This window comes from Neomonachus schauinslandi, chromosome 10 (assembly GCF_002201575.2).
Source record: "Neomonachus schauinslandi chromosome 10, ASM220157v2, whole genome shotgun sequence".
Classification (NCBI taxonomy): Eukaryota; Metazoa; Chordata; class Mammalia; order Carnivora; family Phocidae; genus Neomonachus; species Neomonachus schauinslandi.
This window is the reverse complement of record NC_058412.1, coordinates 21,582,344-21,598,006: the sequence shown is the minus strand read 5'-3', so window position 1 is coordinate 21,598,006 and position 15,663 is coordinate 21,582,344. Positions and strand designations below refer to the sequence as shown.

Genomic DNA, 15,663 nt, shown 5'->3' with positions numbered 1-15,663 from the left:
GCAAACCATAGTCTTGGAGTGTATGGGAGTACAATCAAGTTTGGGGGAAGTAGTCAGATGACCTCAGAAAAGAGAGGAAAATACACAGCCAGCTCCAAATGAAGGGAGTGGAGATTAATTTAGTGCCTACCTGGAACAAAACCCACTGGCACTGTGGACTGGTTGGCCAGATACCTGGGAACAGCTTTCTGCCCCTTGGGTGTAGGGAATTTATCGTATGTCAAGAAGATAGGCATCAAGCAGTTCAGTTTCCTTCCGGTATGGAAGAGGAAATAGAACCTGGAGGCAACCAGACTATTAGCAGCAGAGGGATCACAACACACGTCGGTGCAAAGGACGCAAGTATTGTACCATCCTGTTGTGTTCAAGCTCAGGTTGTGCCGGTTTTGTTTTTGAGCTGACTGATAGGGAAGTGCCTTCCATTGCAGAGATTTGCTTCTCCACGGCAGGCCCTTGACATTGCATCATGGAATTCCACCTTCTGTGGCAGAAAAGATGGGACCTGGGGACCCATGCTGTTGAGGCTGTAGGTTGGTGCTGGCAGCCCTGCTCCTGCTCCTGACTCTTAGCCTTGGTCTCTACCTCCAAAAGAAAATCAGGAGAATGCTTTCAGCCCTTGCTTTCTCTCTCTACCATAAACCCTTTTCTCTGAAGGCCATTCTACTTCAACCTTCCCTCCCAATATATCCACTTTATACTATCCATGGATTCCTGTACTTTTTTTCCTGTGCCTTTGCTCACACTGTTCCCTCCATCATCTCCACATAAGCCACACTCATCCTTCAAGGTCCCAGCTCAGATTTCACCTTTTACCAAGGAGCTTCCCAGATTTCTCTATTAAAAATTCTCCCTCCCGGGCGCCTGGGTGGCTCAGTTGGTTAAGCGACTGCCTTCGGCTCAGGTCATGATCCTGGAGTCCCGGGATCGAGTCCCGCATCGGGCTCCCTGCTCGGCGGGGAGCCTGCTTCTCCCTCTGACCCTCCTCCCTCTCATGCTCTCTGTCTCTCATTCTCTCTCTCTCAAATAAATAAATAAAATCTTTAAAAAAAAAAAAAAAAAAATTCTCCCTCCCATGTGTTCTCAAGAGGGAAGGAAGAAAAGAGGATACATGAGTGTTTATTTAAACACTTGATCTATTTCAGGCATTTTGCATATGTTACTTAATCATATGAGGTAGATATTGCCCCATTTTACTTGTAAAGATAAGATTCTGAGAGTTTGAGCAGTCTGAATAAGGTCACTTTACTAAGTGGTGGTGCTGGGATTTGAAAGTAGACAGTCTGACTTCAGAGAACAACTTTCCATCCTACCACATTTGGTCTCCTATTAATTTACTAGTGTAAATTCACTCCTGGCATGGTGTTTTGCATATAGGAGCCTTTAAGTGTGACATCGAAATATCTTGCTTCCTCATTGTGTTTCTCCAGTACCTGTGACAGGATTCTCCCTGTCTTAATCATACAAGAATTGAGTAAGTGGGGGCTAGAGCTTCTGCCTCCCAGATCAGCCGGCTCTGGTTCCACTCAGGTCTATTCACTCACCAGCTGTCAGGACCTGTACTTTCTACGGGTGAACGGTCAGGGCTCGCTGGTATGAATCAGTGAGATTTAGGGTTAGGGTTAGGGTTACATACCTGAAAGAATCAGGTATGGCTGCTTCCTGTAGTGTGGGTTTCCTGAATATAGTTAAGTGAAGGCTGCCAGCCTGACAAATCTGCCAGGGATCTTATAGTAGTTTCCACCACCCTCGGAAGGCTGTTGCACTATATTGACAAAATTTTAGAATGTTAAAGCTGAAAAGGGATTAAGAAATCACCTAATCTAGTGATTTCCAAACACTTTAGTTGTGGATCCCTTTGTTTAAAAGTGGCTCTTTCTAGAAGTATATTTAAGCCGAGGTAAAGAAAAACCTGTAGTGATACCTCCCCAAATCATCTCCTTGTAAACCCCTAACATTGAGGAGCCCAGTTTGAAAAACATAGTCTAACAGATGAGGAACCTTAAGTTCAAGTCTAGCGATGACCAAGGCTGTAGAGCCCACTAAGTTACAAAACCAGTACCAAGACCTTCTGAGGTTCTGGAATCCCGTGCTTTCCATGAAGGAGTCCTCTTTACACAGCATTTCTAAAGGCTACTGTGGACAAAGACTGAACTAGGTGCTACGAGGATGCCAAATACGAACAAGACCCATTTTCACCCATTCAGGAGCTCACAATCAAGGCTAGTGAAGACCCAGGGACACTGAAAAAATAACACGCACTTAACTATGGCTTATAGTTTCCAAGTTGATTTCCGAGACTGAGAAGGGCGTCAGCACCTTGGCCAGTTCCGGGGTGCGGGAGCAGTGAGGGTCTGTCCAGGTTGAAAAGCCCGGGCTTCGGGGAAAGAAGGGGCATGAAGACGCAGGGGTCGGCCCCAGCTGGGGACTATGACAGACGGGGCACCGAGACCCGGCGCGGTCCACTTGGGAAAGGGGTTGCTCACAGACGGACAGCTGAGTGGTTCTCCACGAGTTATTTCGCTCAGTCCACTCCCACTCCAGCCTCGGCTGCCCGCGAGGTGGGAATCTTCGGGGGCAGCCGGGCGGAAGGGGCGGGGCTTGCGACGGAAGTCCTTCCCGGGTCGGGTCACGTGGGAGGGGCAGGACTCAAACGCAGGTGAGTGCCGGCCGATACTCCTTTCCTGGCTCAATTTGTCGCGTGCCTGGAGCGTCCAAAGCGTATGTGACCGGTCCAGGCCCAGAGAGGGGCCACACTATTTCTGGTGTGGAGTTGGACTCAGGAAGGATGCGGGCTGGTTCCAACTCAGAGTGAATGTGGGGACCGACCAGGCTCTGGGTGAAAGCCAGAGCAAACCTGCCCTTATGAGTGTCTCGGTACGGAAGTAGGCCCCCCAGGTGGCTCTGCTTCAGAGATGGGGTGGCGGGTGACTGCCACCGAGATTCCGCAGCCGCCTACAGCCTTCCTCTATTACGTGATTGCCTGAGGCGATCCCTGTGACAGGAAGCTGTCCGGGAAGCATCCCTCCTGAGGCCTCTCCCCTCTAGGACATTTTGGAAGCGGGTCGGGAAGAGGGAGTGGACACAAGGGAAAGTCAAGTGTCTCTTTAATTGTGGGGAGGGGCAGTGGGGGTGACCCCCCCCCTCCTCTTGGCTTGACAGGAATCATGGCACTCTGGCGGGCATACCAGCGAGCCCTGACCGTTCACCCGTGGAAGGTACAGGTCCTGACAGCTGGTGAGTGAATAGACCTGAGTGGGACCAGAGCCGACTGACTGGGGAGGCAGAACCTCACCCCACCAAACCTCCCTCATTTTTTGCTTCTACTGAGCCCCCTTGAAAGGTTGGCTGTCTCTCATCCGAAGTTGTCCCCAGTCTTTTGGAGGGTGGGTCCCCAAGTTTGTTCCAAAGGGAAGGGTATACCTAGGTGTAAAGTAGGATCTGAAAGTCTTCAGAGAGTTGAGGAGTCATCCCTTCGGGTTAAAGGCATTCCCCCAGGAGGCCTTAACTTAGAAAGCTAACAATAGCAAACGCCCCTCTAACATCTTACAGTGTGCAGAATACTTTCAACACATTATCTCATAGGGTCCCCACAAAGATCTGTGAGCTAGGATCCCTTGAGTCCACATTAGATTACACACCTAGTAAGTGTTGGGATCAGGACTCTTACCCCAGTTTATTTTTCTTCATTTGTTTTTTTTTTTTTATCATGAAATAATATCTTAACATACAAAAGAATGGTTAAGACATGTGTGTACAGTTTAAATAGTATTAAAACTGATTACTCTTGTATCAGTACCCAGCTTGAGAACCCTTGAGCACCTATCCCTAACTCATACAAGCCAAGAAATAACTACTTTCCTGAGTTTTGTTTATACCACTCTTTTGCTTTTCTTACAGTTTTACTACCCATGTATGTCTCCCCAAACAATACACTAATCAAGGATTTATGTTTACTCCAAATCCAGTGATTGGATAGCAACCTAACAAAGGTAATCCAGTGACTTACCTGCATTTGTTACCGTCTTTATTTTTCACCTTAGCTAAGAAGTGAGGGGATGGCACAGAGATATGTAAGTTTTACAGGGGAGAGGACTAGAAGGTCTGTGACTGTTGGGGCAGTGAAGAGTGATCGGGTTAAGATGGGATCTTGCGTATGTTTAGAGGAAGGGAAGAGGATTCTAGGGTGGACCATGGACTTCTGAGAGGAAGACCGTTGAGAGGAGTGGCAGGCTCTGGAAGCCAGGGAGGAACAGCAGGCCTCTTACTGGAACAGCCCCACTTCAGCACTAGAAACTTCACTGGGTGACTGGCCAAGGGATGGGTGATTTTGCCCTCCCTGGGCCCCTCTCCAACCTCCGTGCCCAACCACCCCATGTCCTGTCCTCAGAGTGTCCGTCAGCCTGCATGACTCACCTGGTTGCGTGTGTGGTGACTCATGCTGGACTGTGGGGCTGCGATGGGGACTGACACGCTGGGCCCTTTGCCAGCCTCAGACTCCCTCAGGGCCCTTCACTGCTGGAAGGATCCCCCTCATGGCCATCAAGAAGAAAGAGGGAGGGATAGTCCTTGTGTTTCCCTGCCCAAGGCGTGTGCGGGAGGAGCTGTCCTTTAGAGGGGCCCTTGCACAGATATGTGGCCGAACTGGGGTGCTGGTCTGTCGGTGCCAGAGCCCACATCATCTCTGTGCGGCCCTGAAGCACTTTCTACGTAGCACTTTTCTCAGACCTCTTCCCTGCTGCTAGTGTATTTGGATCAAACTACAAATAAAGGGAGAAGGTGGGTTTAGCTCTGTTTTTAGATCCTAGCACATTGCTTCCTCCGGCCCCCTGGGATAGCTCCTCACACTGGAAGACCGAATAGAGATTTCAGACTTGGAGTTAGAAGAGCAGGATTCGAATTTCAGAGTCGTAGCCCCCAGTAGCTACCCGAAGAGAGACAAGTAAGTCAGTAAACCTCTTAGAGCCTCAGTTTCCTCGTTCAGGAGTTGAGTTGCGTTAGCTGACCTGACAGAGTCAGCGTGAGGGTTATCTCTGTGAAAAGGCTTTAGAAGTAAAAAAATGCTTAATAGACATAAAGGCTTCGGGGCTTGGCCCTTTCCATGAGTGTTGTCAACCCACACACGACAAGCTGTTCTTTTTTTTTAGATTTATTTATTTATTTTTTAGAGAGAGAGAGCACACACAAGCCCACAAGGGGCAGAGGGAGAAGGAGAGAGAATCTCAAGCAGACTCCACGCTCAGCACAGAGTCCGATGCAAAGCTAGATCTCACGCCCTGAGATCACAGCCTGAGCTGAAACCAAGAGTCGGACACTTAACCGACTGTGCCCCCCAGGCGCCCCCAAGCTGTTCTTTTTCTAGTGGTGTTTTGGCTCCGTTTGTTCCATTTGCCTTAAATTTGAACATGGGTGACTCTCTCAGCCTTGGATCTCTAACAGCAGAGCCTGGGGCTTTGGTGCAGGTACTTTGTAAGGGAGTAGGAAGTAATCCCATGGGGGAGGAGGGAGAGCCGGTATAAGGAAGGTCAGATTGCATACACTGCTTAAGGCCCATGGCTGCCCCATCCCTTAAAACTGACTGAGAAGCTCTTTGAAATGCCTCTTAGGACTATAGGGGAGAATAGCTTTTTCTGGAGAAAAGAAACCTTTACCCAGCAGCTCTCATCCCACATTGGTCAAAGGTTTGCCACGTGGGATGTCAACACCTGTGTGCAGGCCCCGGCTAAGGCATCAAGGGCGCAGCCCCGGGTATGACCCAGGCCTGAGGCAGGATTCATCAGGTTGAGCTGCAGTAGTGGCCAGAATAAGGGATAAGTGAATCAAGATCTGAAATGGTTCAAAAGAAGTGTCTGATATGCCTAGTGTTGACCAAGCTAAAGTCAGGAACAGAGCAGCCTGGGAAAAGGTCCACTGTGTGTTCTGCAGAGCCTGAGTCAGCCTTTTCCCGTCCTTTCTGGAGGGCCCTTCCAGTCTCCAGCGGGCCCCGGGCCCAGCTCCATCCATTTTTGGCCACTCTAGTCCTGCTATAGGGGGCAGCCGAGGGGCAGACACTGGTTTCCCTGGAGTCTGACTTCTGCCGGGATGTGAGAGCTCATCGGGCCCTGGAGCGTCCAGTCCAGCCCCGATACCATAGAGCAGGAGACTGCGGCAGGGGTGGGGGGGACGTGCACTGGGGTCCCCATGGTCAGCGGTAGGACTGGCCTTAGAACGGAGCACACTTCCCAGTGCTCTGCCCTGCACTCGAGACTACGGGGCCTTCGAAAGCTGAGTGTAGCCCCCGTTGGTCTGGGCTGACATACCTGACAAGCTGTAGAGCCCTCCGTTTTGTCTCATTTTCTAGCAGTAGGACAGCTTCGGGCCAGGAATGGGGAGAGCATTCGGAGCAGTCCCAGAGGATGCACTCTCCCCCTCTCTGCTAGGCTTCAGTTGCCTCTGGGGTCTGTCAGAGCCAGCCCCCAGCCCAGGCAGCCTTTTAACTGTGCAGACTTCTGGGGAGGAGTGAGTCAGCAGCACCGCTGGCCCCATGCCAGTAGCTGTACCTGTCACCCCAGGCCTCTGATTCTCAAGGACACACTTCCTGCTCCCCATTCCACCTTGCTGCCCCTCCCCCTTTTTTTTTTTTTTTTTTTTGGCAGACACAGCGAGAGAGCAGGAACACAAGCAGGGGGAGCGGGAGAGGGAGAAGCAGGCTTCCCGCTGAGCAGGGAGCCCGATGCGGGGCTCGATCCCAGGACCCTGGGACCATGACCCGAGCCGAAGGCAGCCGCCTAATGACTGAGCCACCCAGGCGCCCCTTATTTTGCGCTTATTTATAATTATGAAACTTAGGTTAAGACAACATAAATTTTTTTTTTAAGATTTTTTATTTATTTGACAGAGAGCAAGAGAGGGAACACAAGCTGGGGGAGTGGCAGAGGGAGAAACAGGCTTCCCACCGAGCAGGGAGCCCGATGCGGGGCTCGATCCCAGGACCCTGAGACCATGACCTGAGCCGAAGGCAGACACTTAATGACTGAGCCACCCAGGCTCCCCAGCCCCTCAACCTTCTCATCTTCCATTAGCACTTTATTTTCTTGCAACTACGACCCCATACACAAAAGCCAGGAGAGGAACAAAATAGGAGAAGTAGGGAACTAGGAAGACGGTGTGGAAGTTGGGGCTTTTCCACTAGCGGGCAGGGGGTGGTCCCAAATAGATCGGTGCTTAGGCAGCCTGCCCCCCACCCCCTCACTCCGCTGAATCCGATGGTGAGTGACGGCATGAGAACTGGCACCTACCCAAGCGCATGATGTCACACCTGCGCCAGCGTCTGCCTGCTGGGCTCCACGCCCAGCCTGGCATTGGGCATCACTGCCCGGCAGCCCCTCACCCTGCCCCATCAGGGCTCGGGCATTACGTCTCCGCAGGTCTCTGGCTCCAACCCCCTGGAAACAAGGCTGAGGCAAGGGGAGCTAGAGCACTGAAAGATCTAGACCAACCATATATGTCAGGAGGACTCAGTTGGGGCCTGTTTGGGCTCTGGCATTGGGGAAGGTAGAGTGAGGAATCTGAATGTCAGCTCTTCTTGCTCGAACTCACTTGGGCCAGAGATGCGGGCCTGCTCTGTGCTCAGACCAAAGCCTTCAACCGCCCTGGAGGTGCTGCAGGCCCAGCGCCCTGATGATCTATGGGCAGAGGAGGAACCGCGGGGCACGGCTCTGTCTGAAATGGGCAGGGCCTGCGGGGGCTCCAGAGCTACAAGCCCACTCCCTCTCACTGCTGCCCTTCCGCCTGATGAGCATGGTCTGGGGTCCTGGAGTCCGTCTTTCTCAAAGGCTGCTGGCTCCCCGGACTGTGGTTATCATTCCTGCTCTGTCTTCAGCTTGTTGGGTGACTGTTGGCAAGCCACAAAGAGTGAAAACACACACCTCCCTCTCTTTGTGACTGTTGTGACCTAGGAATATTGCTTGCTTGCCCTCCCCACAAGGTGACAAGGAACAGAGAGGGTCACCTCCTGGGCAGCAAAAGACAGGAAGTGCATTAGTCCAAGAAGTGTCTTTGACGCATGGCCTTTGGGGCCTTGTTTGGGCAGGAACGTCCTGCGAATAGAAGCCAGAGGCCTCTTGGTGCCCCTGACCCCTGCGCCCAAGTCTCCGCCCCTTCTGTGGTTCCCGAGCCTCCTGCCCCTGCTTGAGAGAAGGCCTGGGTTCGGCCCCACTCTACTCCTTACCAAGTAACTTCATCTCTCAAAGACATTAAATGGAAGTGTGACCCTACCTCCCAGACCTTTCTTTTTTTTTTTTTTTTTTCAAGATTTCATTTATTTATTCATGAGAGACAGAGAGAGAGAGAGAGAGAGAGAGAAGCAGGCTCCCCGCAGAGCAGGGAGCCCGATGCGGGACTCGATCCCAGGACCCTGTGATCATGACCTGAGCCGAAGGCAGACGCTTAACCATCTGAGCCACCCAGGCGCCCCCTCCCAGACCTTTCATGAGGATTACATGTGTGAGAGCCATTTGTAAGCTGTAAACATTTTGCCAAAGTAGAGCGTCAAACTGTTAGGTCTCTTCATTTAAGAAGCGGCTGCCTTCTGTTCCACCCTCTGCAGGCCTTCTCCAGGTACCCTTGCCTTTATGCATGGCCACGGCAGCAGGCCCTCCCTGGGGGAGGTGAGGCAGGAGGTAGGGAGATGAGTGCCGATGGCGTGGAGCAGGGAGCAAGTCTCCACTTCCACAGGTCCCCACACCTTGAGCCTGACACGTGGGCCTGTGGGCTACTCACGCCCTTCCTGGAGTGGGCCTGTTGTTTGGGGCAGTACATTTGACATTTTTCCTTGGTTGGTTTTCCGAGCACCCGCCAGGCCCTTGGTTAGGTGTGGCGGGGGATAAGAGAACAAAGATGTCTAGGATTGGGACGCCTGAGTGGCTCAGTCGGTTGGGCGTCTGCCTTCGGCTCAGGTCATGATTCCAGGGTCCTGGGATCGAGCCCCGCATCGGGCCCCCTGCTCAGCGGGGAGTCTGCTTCTCCCTCTGCCCTGCCGCTCCCCCTGCTTGTGCTCTCTCTCTCTCAAAAAAAAAAAAAAAAGATGTCTAGGATTCTGTCCTTACCCTCTGGGAGGTTGTGGTTAGCACGTTCTGGGAAGAGCCTCCAGCACTTTGAGAGTTCCAGGGAGAGGAGAGTCCGGACTGCCATGATGGGTGCCTCTGGGGCCAGCAGCCTGGCTCCCCCGTGGCCCCAGCCTTCCCCAGCTGCCTTGGATGCGGCTCCTCGGGGACAGGGCTTCGCGGAGGGTGTGGGGGAAGAGCAGTGAGTGTGCAGCCAGCATGGACGTCAGAGCCAGCTCTGTACCAAGGACTAGGGTTAAAGGATGTGTTTGCCCAGTGCTAATTGAGGGCACAGGGACAGTGGTGGCTGTGGGGCTGGAGAGGGGCTCTCATTACTCAGTGAGACAGACAGGCGAGCCGGAGATCATCTGGTCACTCCCAAGTGACCCTGTGTGTGTGTGTTTGCTGGAAACCGTCACACCACTGTAACTGACAGGGGGCTCTGTAAATAGTGACTGTTTCTATCTTGGTTTCTGGGTGTGGGTGTCTGACTAGGGTTGCTTGGGACGGAGTGTCTATGAGTGAGGGAAGGGAAGTGGGTACAAAGACCTGGGGGCCGGGGATGGGAAATGGCTATAATATCTATCGTTCGCTCTGTCTGAGGTTGTGAATGTGGGGGGGGGGGGGGAGTCTGGGTTTACCTGATTGTGCTAGGAGGTGACCAGGACTCCTCCTTGTGGGGACTCTTACTGGTTCAACCAGTCATCTTCCTGCCTGGGACCATGTAAGCACTCGTGTTTTAGAAGAAGAAGAATTCTTGCTGTCCTTCACAAAGAGAGACCCCAAGACCAAGGTGAAGGACACTTTCCAGGGTCTTGCCTGGGACTGGGGGAAAAACCCCAGGGTTCCTTACCATTCTACACATGATCTATTTACAGTATGGGTCCTGGAAAAATCACTGTGTAGGAAATCAAGCCACCTGGTTCTTGCCTTGATTCTGCCACTTACTGGTTATGTGAGGTCCCAGACCTTCATTTCTATACCTCGAAAATAAGGAGTTTGGATAGAATTATCTGGAAGGCTTTTCCAATTCTGATAGTCCATGGTTCTCAGCCCCAAGCACCTTAGATTCTCCTTTATCTGCAGTCTCTGCCTGTGACTTCTCTTTAGGACTCTGTGCAGAGTCTGTGGGCCCCAGCCTCATCAAGGCTGCCCCTCCCAGTTTCTAACAGGACGCTTTGAAGCAGCAGTAAAGGACTGGCCATTTGCCCCAGAATTAATCTCTTAGGCTCCAAGTGTCAGAGCCTCATTCAGGGACTTCCTTCCCTCCCTGGAATGGCAGCACATCTCCAGGAGGTATCCTGACAACAGCCGTGTCCCCTGTGCAGGATCCCTGATGGGCCTGGGTGACACTATCTCACAGCAGCTGGTGGAGAAGCGAGGTCTGCGGGGACACCAGGCTGGCCGGACCCTGATCATGGTCTCCCTGGGCTGTGGCTTTGTGGTAAGTTCCATCCACAGCCGGGCTGCTGGAGGACTGGACAGTGGTCCTAGTTCCATGTCATTCTTTAGTTTCCCTTAGCCTCTCGTACGTCTAAGCCAACCTCGAGTGTCTGCTTCCACTGGGATTTGGTTTCTAATCCTTGAGAGAAGAGCTTTGTGATGCAAAAGGCAAGCGCTCCCCTCACCGCACACCCTCTGTCCTCCCTGGGGTTTCCTTTCAGGGCCCTGTAGTAGGAGGCTGGTACAGGGTTTTGGACCGCCTCATCCCCGGCACCACCAAGGTAGATGCACTAAAGAAGATGCTGTTGGATCAGGTGAGCAGAAGGAAAAGGGACTCGGGAAGCATGAGCTGTGCTGGGGGAGGGCGGGGGTTTAGGTGCTCACAGAACTTTAATTTCTCTCCCCTAGGGGGGCTTTGCGCCATGCTTTCTGGGCTGTTTCCTCCCACTGGTAGGAGCACTCAATGGCCTGTCAGCCCAAGACAACTGGGCCAAGCTACGGCGGGTGAGCTGGGCAGGTGGGGGCGGTCTCCAGCTGGCAGCCCGGCAGCCCCAGGGCAGTGAGGCCGGCTTCGTGGGGAGGAGCCAGGTGGGATGCAGCCAGAGCCCCAGGCGGGGAGAAGAGGAGCTGGCGGGGTGGGGGCTGTGGTCGGAGTCTGGTCTTTGAACAGCCGCTGTGTCGGGCGTGCTCTGCAAGCTGGCAGGTGGGCGCTGCATGAAAGTGAGTGCTCGTGTCAGTTTGTCCCTTTTGTCTCCTCAGGACTATCCTGACGCCCTTGTCACCAACTACTACGTAAGCGCTGATGCCGCAGCTGCCTGTTCTCCTGCTTTCTTGAGTCTGGAAGTGCCCAGGGACGGGGGTCCTCCCGCCAGAGAAACCCCTCAGTTGGGGTGACTCTCTCGTCCCTAGTGTGGGCACCATACTGAGGGAAGCACTCACCCAGTTGTTCGCCTTGTTCTTGTCTGCAGAAGCTGGAGGAAGACCAGTGAGTCTGGGGATCGGCGAGGGAGGCAGCCCCCCAACCTTAACCTTCTTTCTCTTGTAGCTCTGGCCTGCTGTGCAGTTAGCCAACTTCTACCTGGTCCCCCTTCATTACAGGTAAGACACATCCTCACCCCACCCTCCAAGGAAGGTGCACGTCACAAACAGCTGGACACAAAGTGATGCTCCTTTCAACCTTGAATCACTTTTGACCCTCCCAGAACCCCGCCCTGAGCAGAGTTCCTCAGACTCTCGAGCATTCTTTTCAGAACTTACCCTTTAGAGAACCTGTCCCAGAACCTGCCCACTGACCTTTCATCTTCCTGAAGAGGCTCCTGCTCACAGCCCCGTCTCCATCCTGCCTGAGCTCTCACCTTTGACGGCAGCGCTGCAGGGACAGTGCCTGGGGGGCAACAGTCTAGGCAGGACGGGAAGGCAGGCGAAAGAGCCAAGGAGGAACCTAGGCCTGTTAGTCCACTGCGGAGTACTGTTCTACCTTGATAATAAAGGTAGTTGCTGAAACCACAGTAGAAAATATAGTGGAACTCAAGATGAGTAGGTAAAATTGCTGGGGGTGAAAGGGCATTGGGAACAGGGAAAAATATGAAACTCTTCTGAGGGGACTCTGAAGAGCATAGCTTAAAGGAAGACTTGTGGACCAGCTCCTCAACACTAGGGTCCCTGCGATACTCTTTGAAACTAGAGAAAGGTAAATTGACAATAAAGAGAAGGAGGTACTATGTTTCATGGCAGGCAGGACGTTTTTGGAAGATAAAATCTCTTCAGCTGGTAAAGATGCACAGAGACGTGTGTTCGGAAGGAGCCTGCACAGGCGTGAATAAGGGCCACCCTTGGCGAGATGAGCATGTTCCGCTCTGAGGCTCTTGTCCCAGAGACAGAGCTCGGGCAGCGCCAGAGCCCGGCCTGCTTGTCCTCTGGTCCGAGCCGCCCGTCCCTCCCTCAGGGCTGAAGGAAGGAGACCTCGGTATGGACATTCTCGGGGACAAGCCCTCTTTTTCCATAGCACTTGTCCAGCTTCCCCTCTCCCCATGCTTGCTCCTCATTCTCCATCGTCCTCACGCCGCCACCGCTGCCCCTGTTCCATAGGTTGGCTGTTGTCCAGTGTGTCGCGGTCATCTGGAACTCCTACCTGTCGTGGAAGGCCCACTGGCTCTAGGCCGGCCTCACCCCGGTGTCTGCACGGGCGGCGCTGGAGCTTGACCCCAGCGCGGTCCCACAGCCTCCCTGAAGTGGGCACGTCGCTTTGCCTGGGGTTCCATGGCCACTCAGAACTTAATGGGCTGAGCGCCTGACTCCTTTTGAAATCATTACAACCTTTATAATGGTCTCATCCCACCACATGGTAGGCGCTCCATAAGTACGTACGGCCTCGTCCACTGCAGCTCACACCCGTATCCCCCACTCTTCACAGCTACATCTGCTCTCTAACCTTCCCAGCCCAGCTGGAGCTCCGGCTCTTTGGGGGCCCCAAACCCTTATATGGGGCCTCCGCAGATCTGTTACATATGTATGTAGTCTGAAACCTGCAGAGCTGATGCGGAGGGCCCAGCAGAAACCTGTGGGGCAGTCAGAATTTCTAGAGCAGGAAAGAAGTCTAGAGACAACCAGTCCTGATCTTCTCCTGCAGATGAGCACACTGAAGTCCACACAAGTGAGGTGACCTGTCCATCCCACCGACCAGTGGCAGAGTGGAAACTGGAACTCATGTGCTATAGATGAATGTTGGCGTCCCCACCAGAATTCATCTGTTGAAAACCTAATGCCCACGGTGATGGCATTAGGCGGTGGGGGCCTTTGGAGATGATTAGGTCATGAGGGATTTGTGCCCTTTTAAAACAGCCCAAGACAGATCCCTCACCCCTCCCACCATGTGGGGACACAAGGAGAAGGTGCTCTCTATGAAAGTTAGGGAGCGGCTTCTCACCCGATACCACATCTACCAGCGCCATGGGCTTGGACCTCCTGGCTTCTAGAACTGTGAGAAATAAATGTTTGCTGTTTATAAGATACTGAGTTGATAGCATTTTTGGTAGAGCAGTGTGAAGAGACTAAGACAAGTTCCCTTCCTTCCTACCAAGTGATCTTAACTGAAGGTCAGAGGTACAGTAATACTGCAGCTGTGATTCCCAGAAGAAAAACTAACAGTGAAAATACCAGTTTGGGACAAACTCAGCAGCAGATGGACCTGCCTTTTGTAGTCTGAAAGCACCCAGAGGCCAGAGGCTCTCCAGTGGTGCCTCGGCAGACCGGCCTAGAATTCAGACCACGGGGCTGGAGTAAGACCAAGCATCCCGGCAGTGGGGGGCTGCCTTGCCGCCTCGCTGCCTCTGGGGTGGTACCGGAGCCGGAGCTGGGAGCCCCTTGTGCTCCTGGGTGCCTCCGTTGGCCAAACTGACAGCGGGGACTAGGGACTGGGTCTGAGCAGCACAGCTGTCTCCCAATGCCTCTGGCCCCTTCCAGAGGCCAACAGCAGGGTGGGCGCCACCGGCAGCCGTGAGGTCCAGCCTCTCTTCTGTGTGCCACAGAAGCCTGGCCACCTGACTGGTCTGATCTGGGGACTGGGCCTAGTCCCTGCTGGCTGTTGTAAGCAGGTAAAGGACTCGTGTGGCTCCCAGAGCAAGGGTTACGCCCCAGCGGCTTCTCGCTCTCTTAAGACGGGGGCCGCCTGCAGCGCTGGCCCCAGGACCCAGAGGCAGGTTCTGAGGTGCGCCCCTCCGGGTCTCGCAAGCGGCAGACTTGAGGCTGCGGCCCGCATTGCTTCTACAATCCGTGCATGTTCCTCGCTGACGTCAGTCGGAGCTGTCCTGGAGCTATATAAGGCTGGCGGCGGTCCCGGGACAGACCCCGTGGTCCCCACAGCGCCCTCAGCCCGCCCGAGGGACAGAGAGCGGAGCCCCGTCCTGCGGCGTGCAGACACTCTCCCGCAACCTGTGAGTGGCTCGGAGCATCCGCCCTGACTCCCTCAGCACCAGGACTTGGCGCTCAGCTCAGCCACCACCGCTCGCCCAAGGGGAGAGAGGGAGAGAGGGAGGATCGGGCTGGGCAGCGGCTGTGGCTGGAGGGAAGGCTGTGGGTACCAGGCGGCAGGCGCAGGGAGCTGGATGCGCGCGGGAAGGGGAGTGGTGCCACCCGCGACTGCCCCGGGCGCACCTCACCCTGCGCTGCCCCTGTGTGTCCAGGGCCGGCGGCACCATGAAGCAGGGGGGACGCGCGGCACTGCTGGTGGCGCTGCTGCTCCTGGCACAGCAGCGCCCGGGGAGCAGCCGGTGGAGCCCGGAGGCGGCGGCGGCCGGGGTCCGGGACCCGAGTCTGCGCTGGAGCCCCGGGGCGCGGAACCAGGACGGCGGGGCCCGCGCGCTGCTCTTGCTGCTGGCCGAGCGCTTCCCGCGCCGCGCGGGGCCCGGCCGGTGGAGATCCCGGACCGCGGGCGAGCGGCCGAGACGGGACGACCCTCCGCTGTCCATTGATCTCACCTTCCACCTGCTGCGGACCCTGCTGGAGCTGGCGCGGACACAGAGCCAGCGGGAGCGCGCCGAGCAGAACCGCATCATATTCGAGTCGGTGGGCAAGTGATCGGCGCGGTCTGCAGCCACGAGAACCTCGACCCCCGTCCCCCACCCCCGGGCCGGGACGTGCGCGACTGGAACTGACCCAGTCCCGCGGGCTAGAGCGGCCCAGGGATGCTCGCAGCACTCTGTGCGTCACCAATTTTTAATAAAAGTGCTGAAGAGCCTTTGGCCTCGGTTGTGGGGCACAGGGAAGCACAGCAGGGTGGGAGCCCGTGGAAAAGTGCGGCCTCCCAGGCCGGCGAGAGGGTACCGGATGCTCCACGAGGACTCCGGCAGAAGGGCTTTCAGCCGGGGGGTCCTGTGCCCCCATCGAACCCCAGGAACTCAAAGTTCTGGTGCCGCCGCCCCACCCCGACCCTCTTCCCTTGGCACTGGGCTCGCGAACCCGTGCTTGATATCAAGGAGATGCCCCACGGGGGTCATTCCACTTCCGCCCCTCAGATGGTCCCAGATCCGGAGAAGAGCAGGATGGTGATGGGGTCGCCTCCGAAGCCGAGGCTGAGAGTGAGCAGTGAACGGAGCTGCGGGTCTGGACGCATTAGCCCTTTATTGAGCCCCTCCCCCGCGGC

The 15,663-nt window shown here is 54.8% G+C and overlaps 2 protein-coding genes across 5 annotated transcripts; both read left to right on the top strand.

The window, feature by feature from the left end:
• The first annotated feature begins 2,630 nt into the window (after positions 1-2,630).
• Positions 2,631-13,530, top strand: MPV17 (mitochondrial inner membrane protein MPV17). 4 transcript variants are annotated; one of them, XM_021697526.1, is made up of 8 exons: positions 2,631-2,656; positions 3,160-3,234; positions 10,409-10,524; positions 10,745-10,837; positions 10,932-11,027; positions 11,283-11,315; positions 11,569-11,621; positions 12,612-13,530. In XM_021697526.1, the coding sequence occupies exons 2-8, from the start codon at positions 3,165-3,167 to the stop codon at positions 12,679-12,681; spliced, it is 531 nt and encodes a 176-aa protein (XP_021553201.1). In that variant the 5' UTR covers positions 2,631-2,656; positions 3,160-3,164; the 3' UTR covers positions 12,682-13,530. The 4 variants fall into 4 exon arrangements, with proteins under 4 accessions (XP_021553201.1, XP_021553202.1, XP_021553200.1 ...); XM_021697527.1 differs by lacking the exon at positions 2,631-2,656 and adding an exon at positions 2,670-2,718; XM_021697525.1 differs by lacking the exon at positions 2,631-2,656 and adding an exon at positions 2,817-2,874.
• A 1,187-nt stretch (positions 13,531-14,717) lies between these two features.
• Positions 14,718-15,098, top strand: UCN (urocortin). The gene has a single exon (XM_021697744.1). It carries the CDS (start codon positions 14,718-14,720, stop codon positions 15,096-15,098), a length of 381 nt encoding a protein of 126 aa, XP_021553419.1.
• Positions 15,099-15,663: the final 565 nt, after the last annotated feature.

Coding starts and splice junctions, on each gene's coding strand:
- MPV17 (XM_021697526.1), top strand. CDS start 3,165: ATGGCACTCTGGCGGGCATACCAGCGAGCCCTGACCGTTCACCCGTGG. Junction 3,235..10,408: donor GGTACAGGTCCTGACAGCTG/GTGAGTGAATAG, acceptor TCCCCTGTGCAG/GATCCCTGATGGGCCTGGGT. Junction 11,028..11,282: donor ACTGGGCCAAGCTACGGCGG/GTGAGCTGGGCA, acceptor TTGTCTCCTCAG/GACTATCCTGACGCCCTTGT.
- UCN (XM_021697744.1), top strand. CDS start 14,718: ATGAAGCAGGGGGGACGCGCGGCACTGCTGGTGGCGCTGCTGCTCCTG.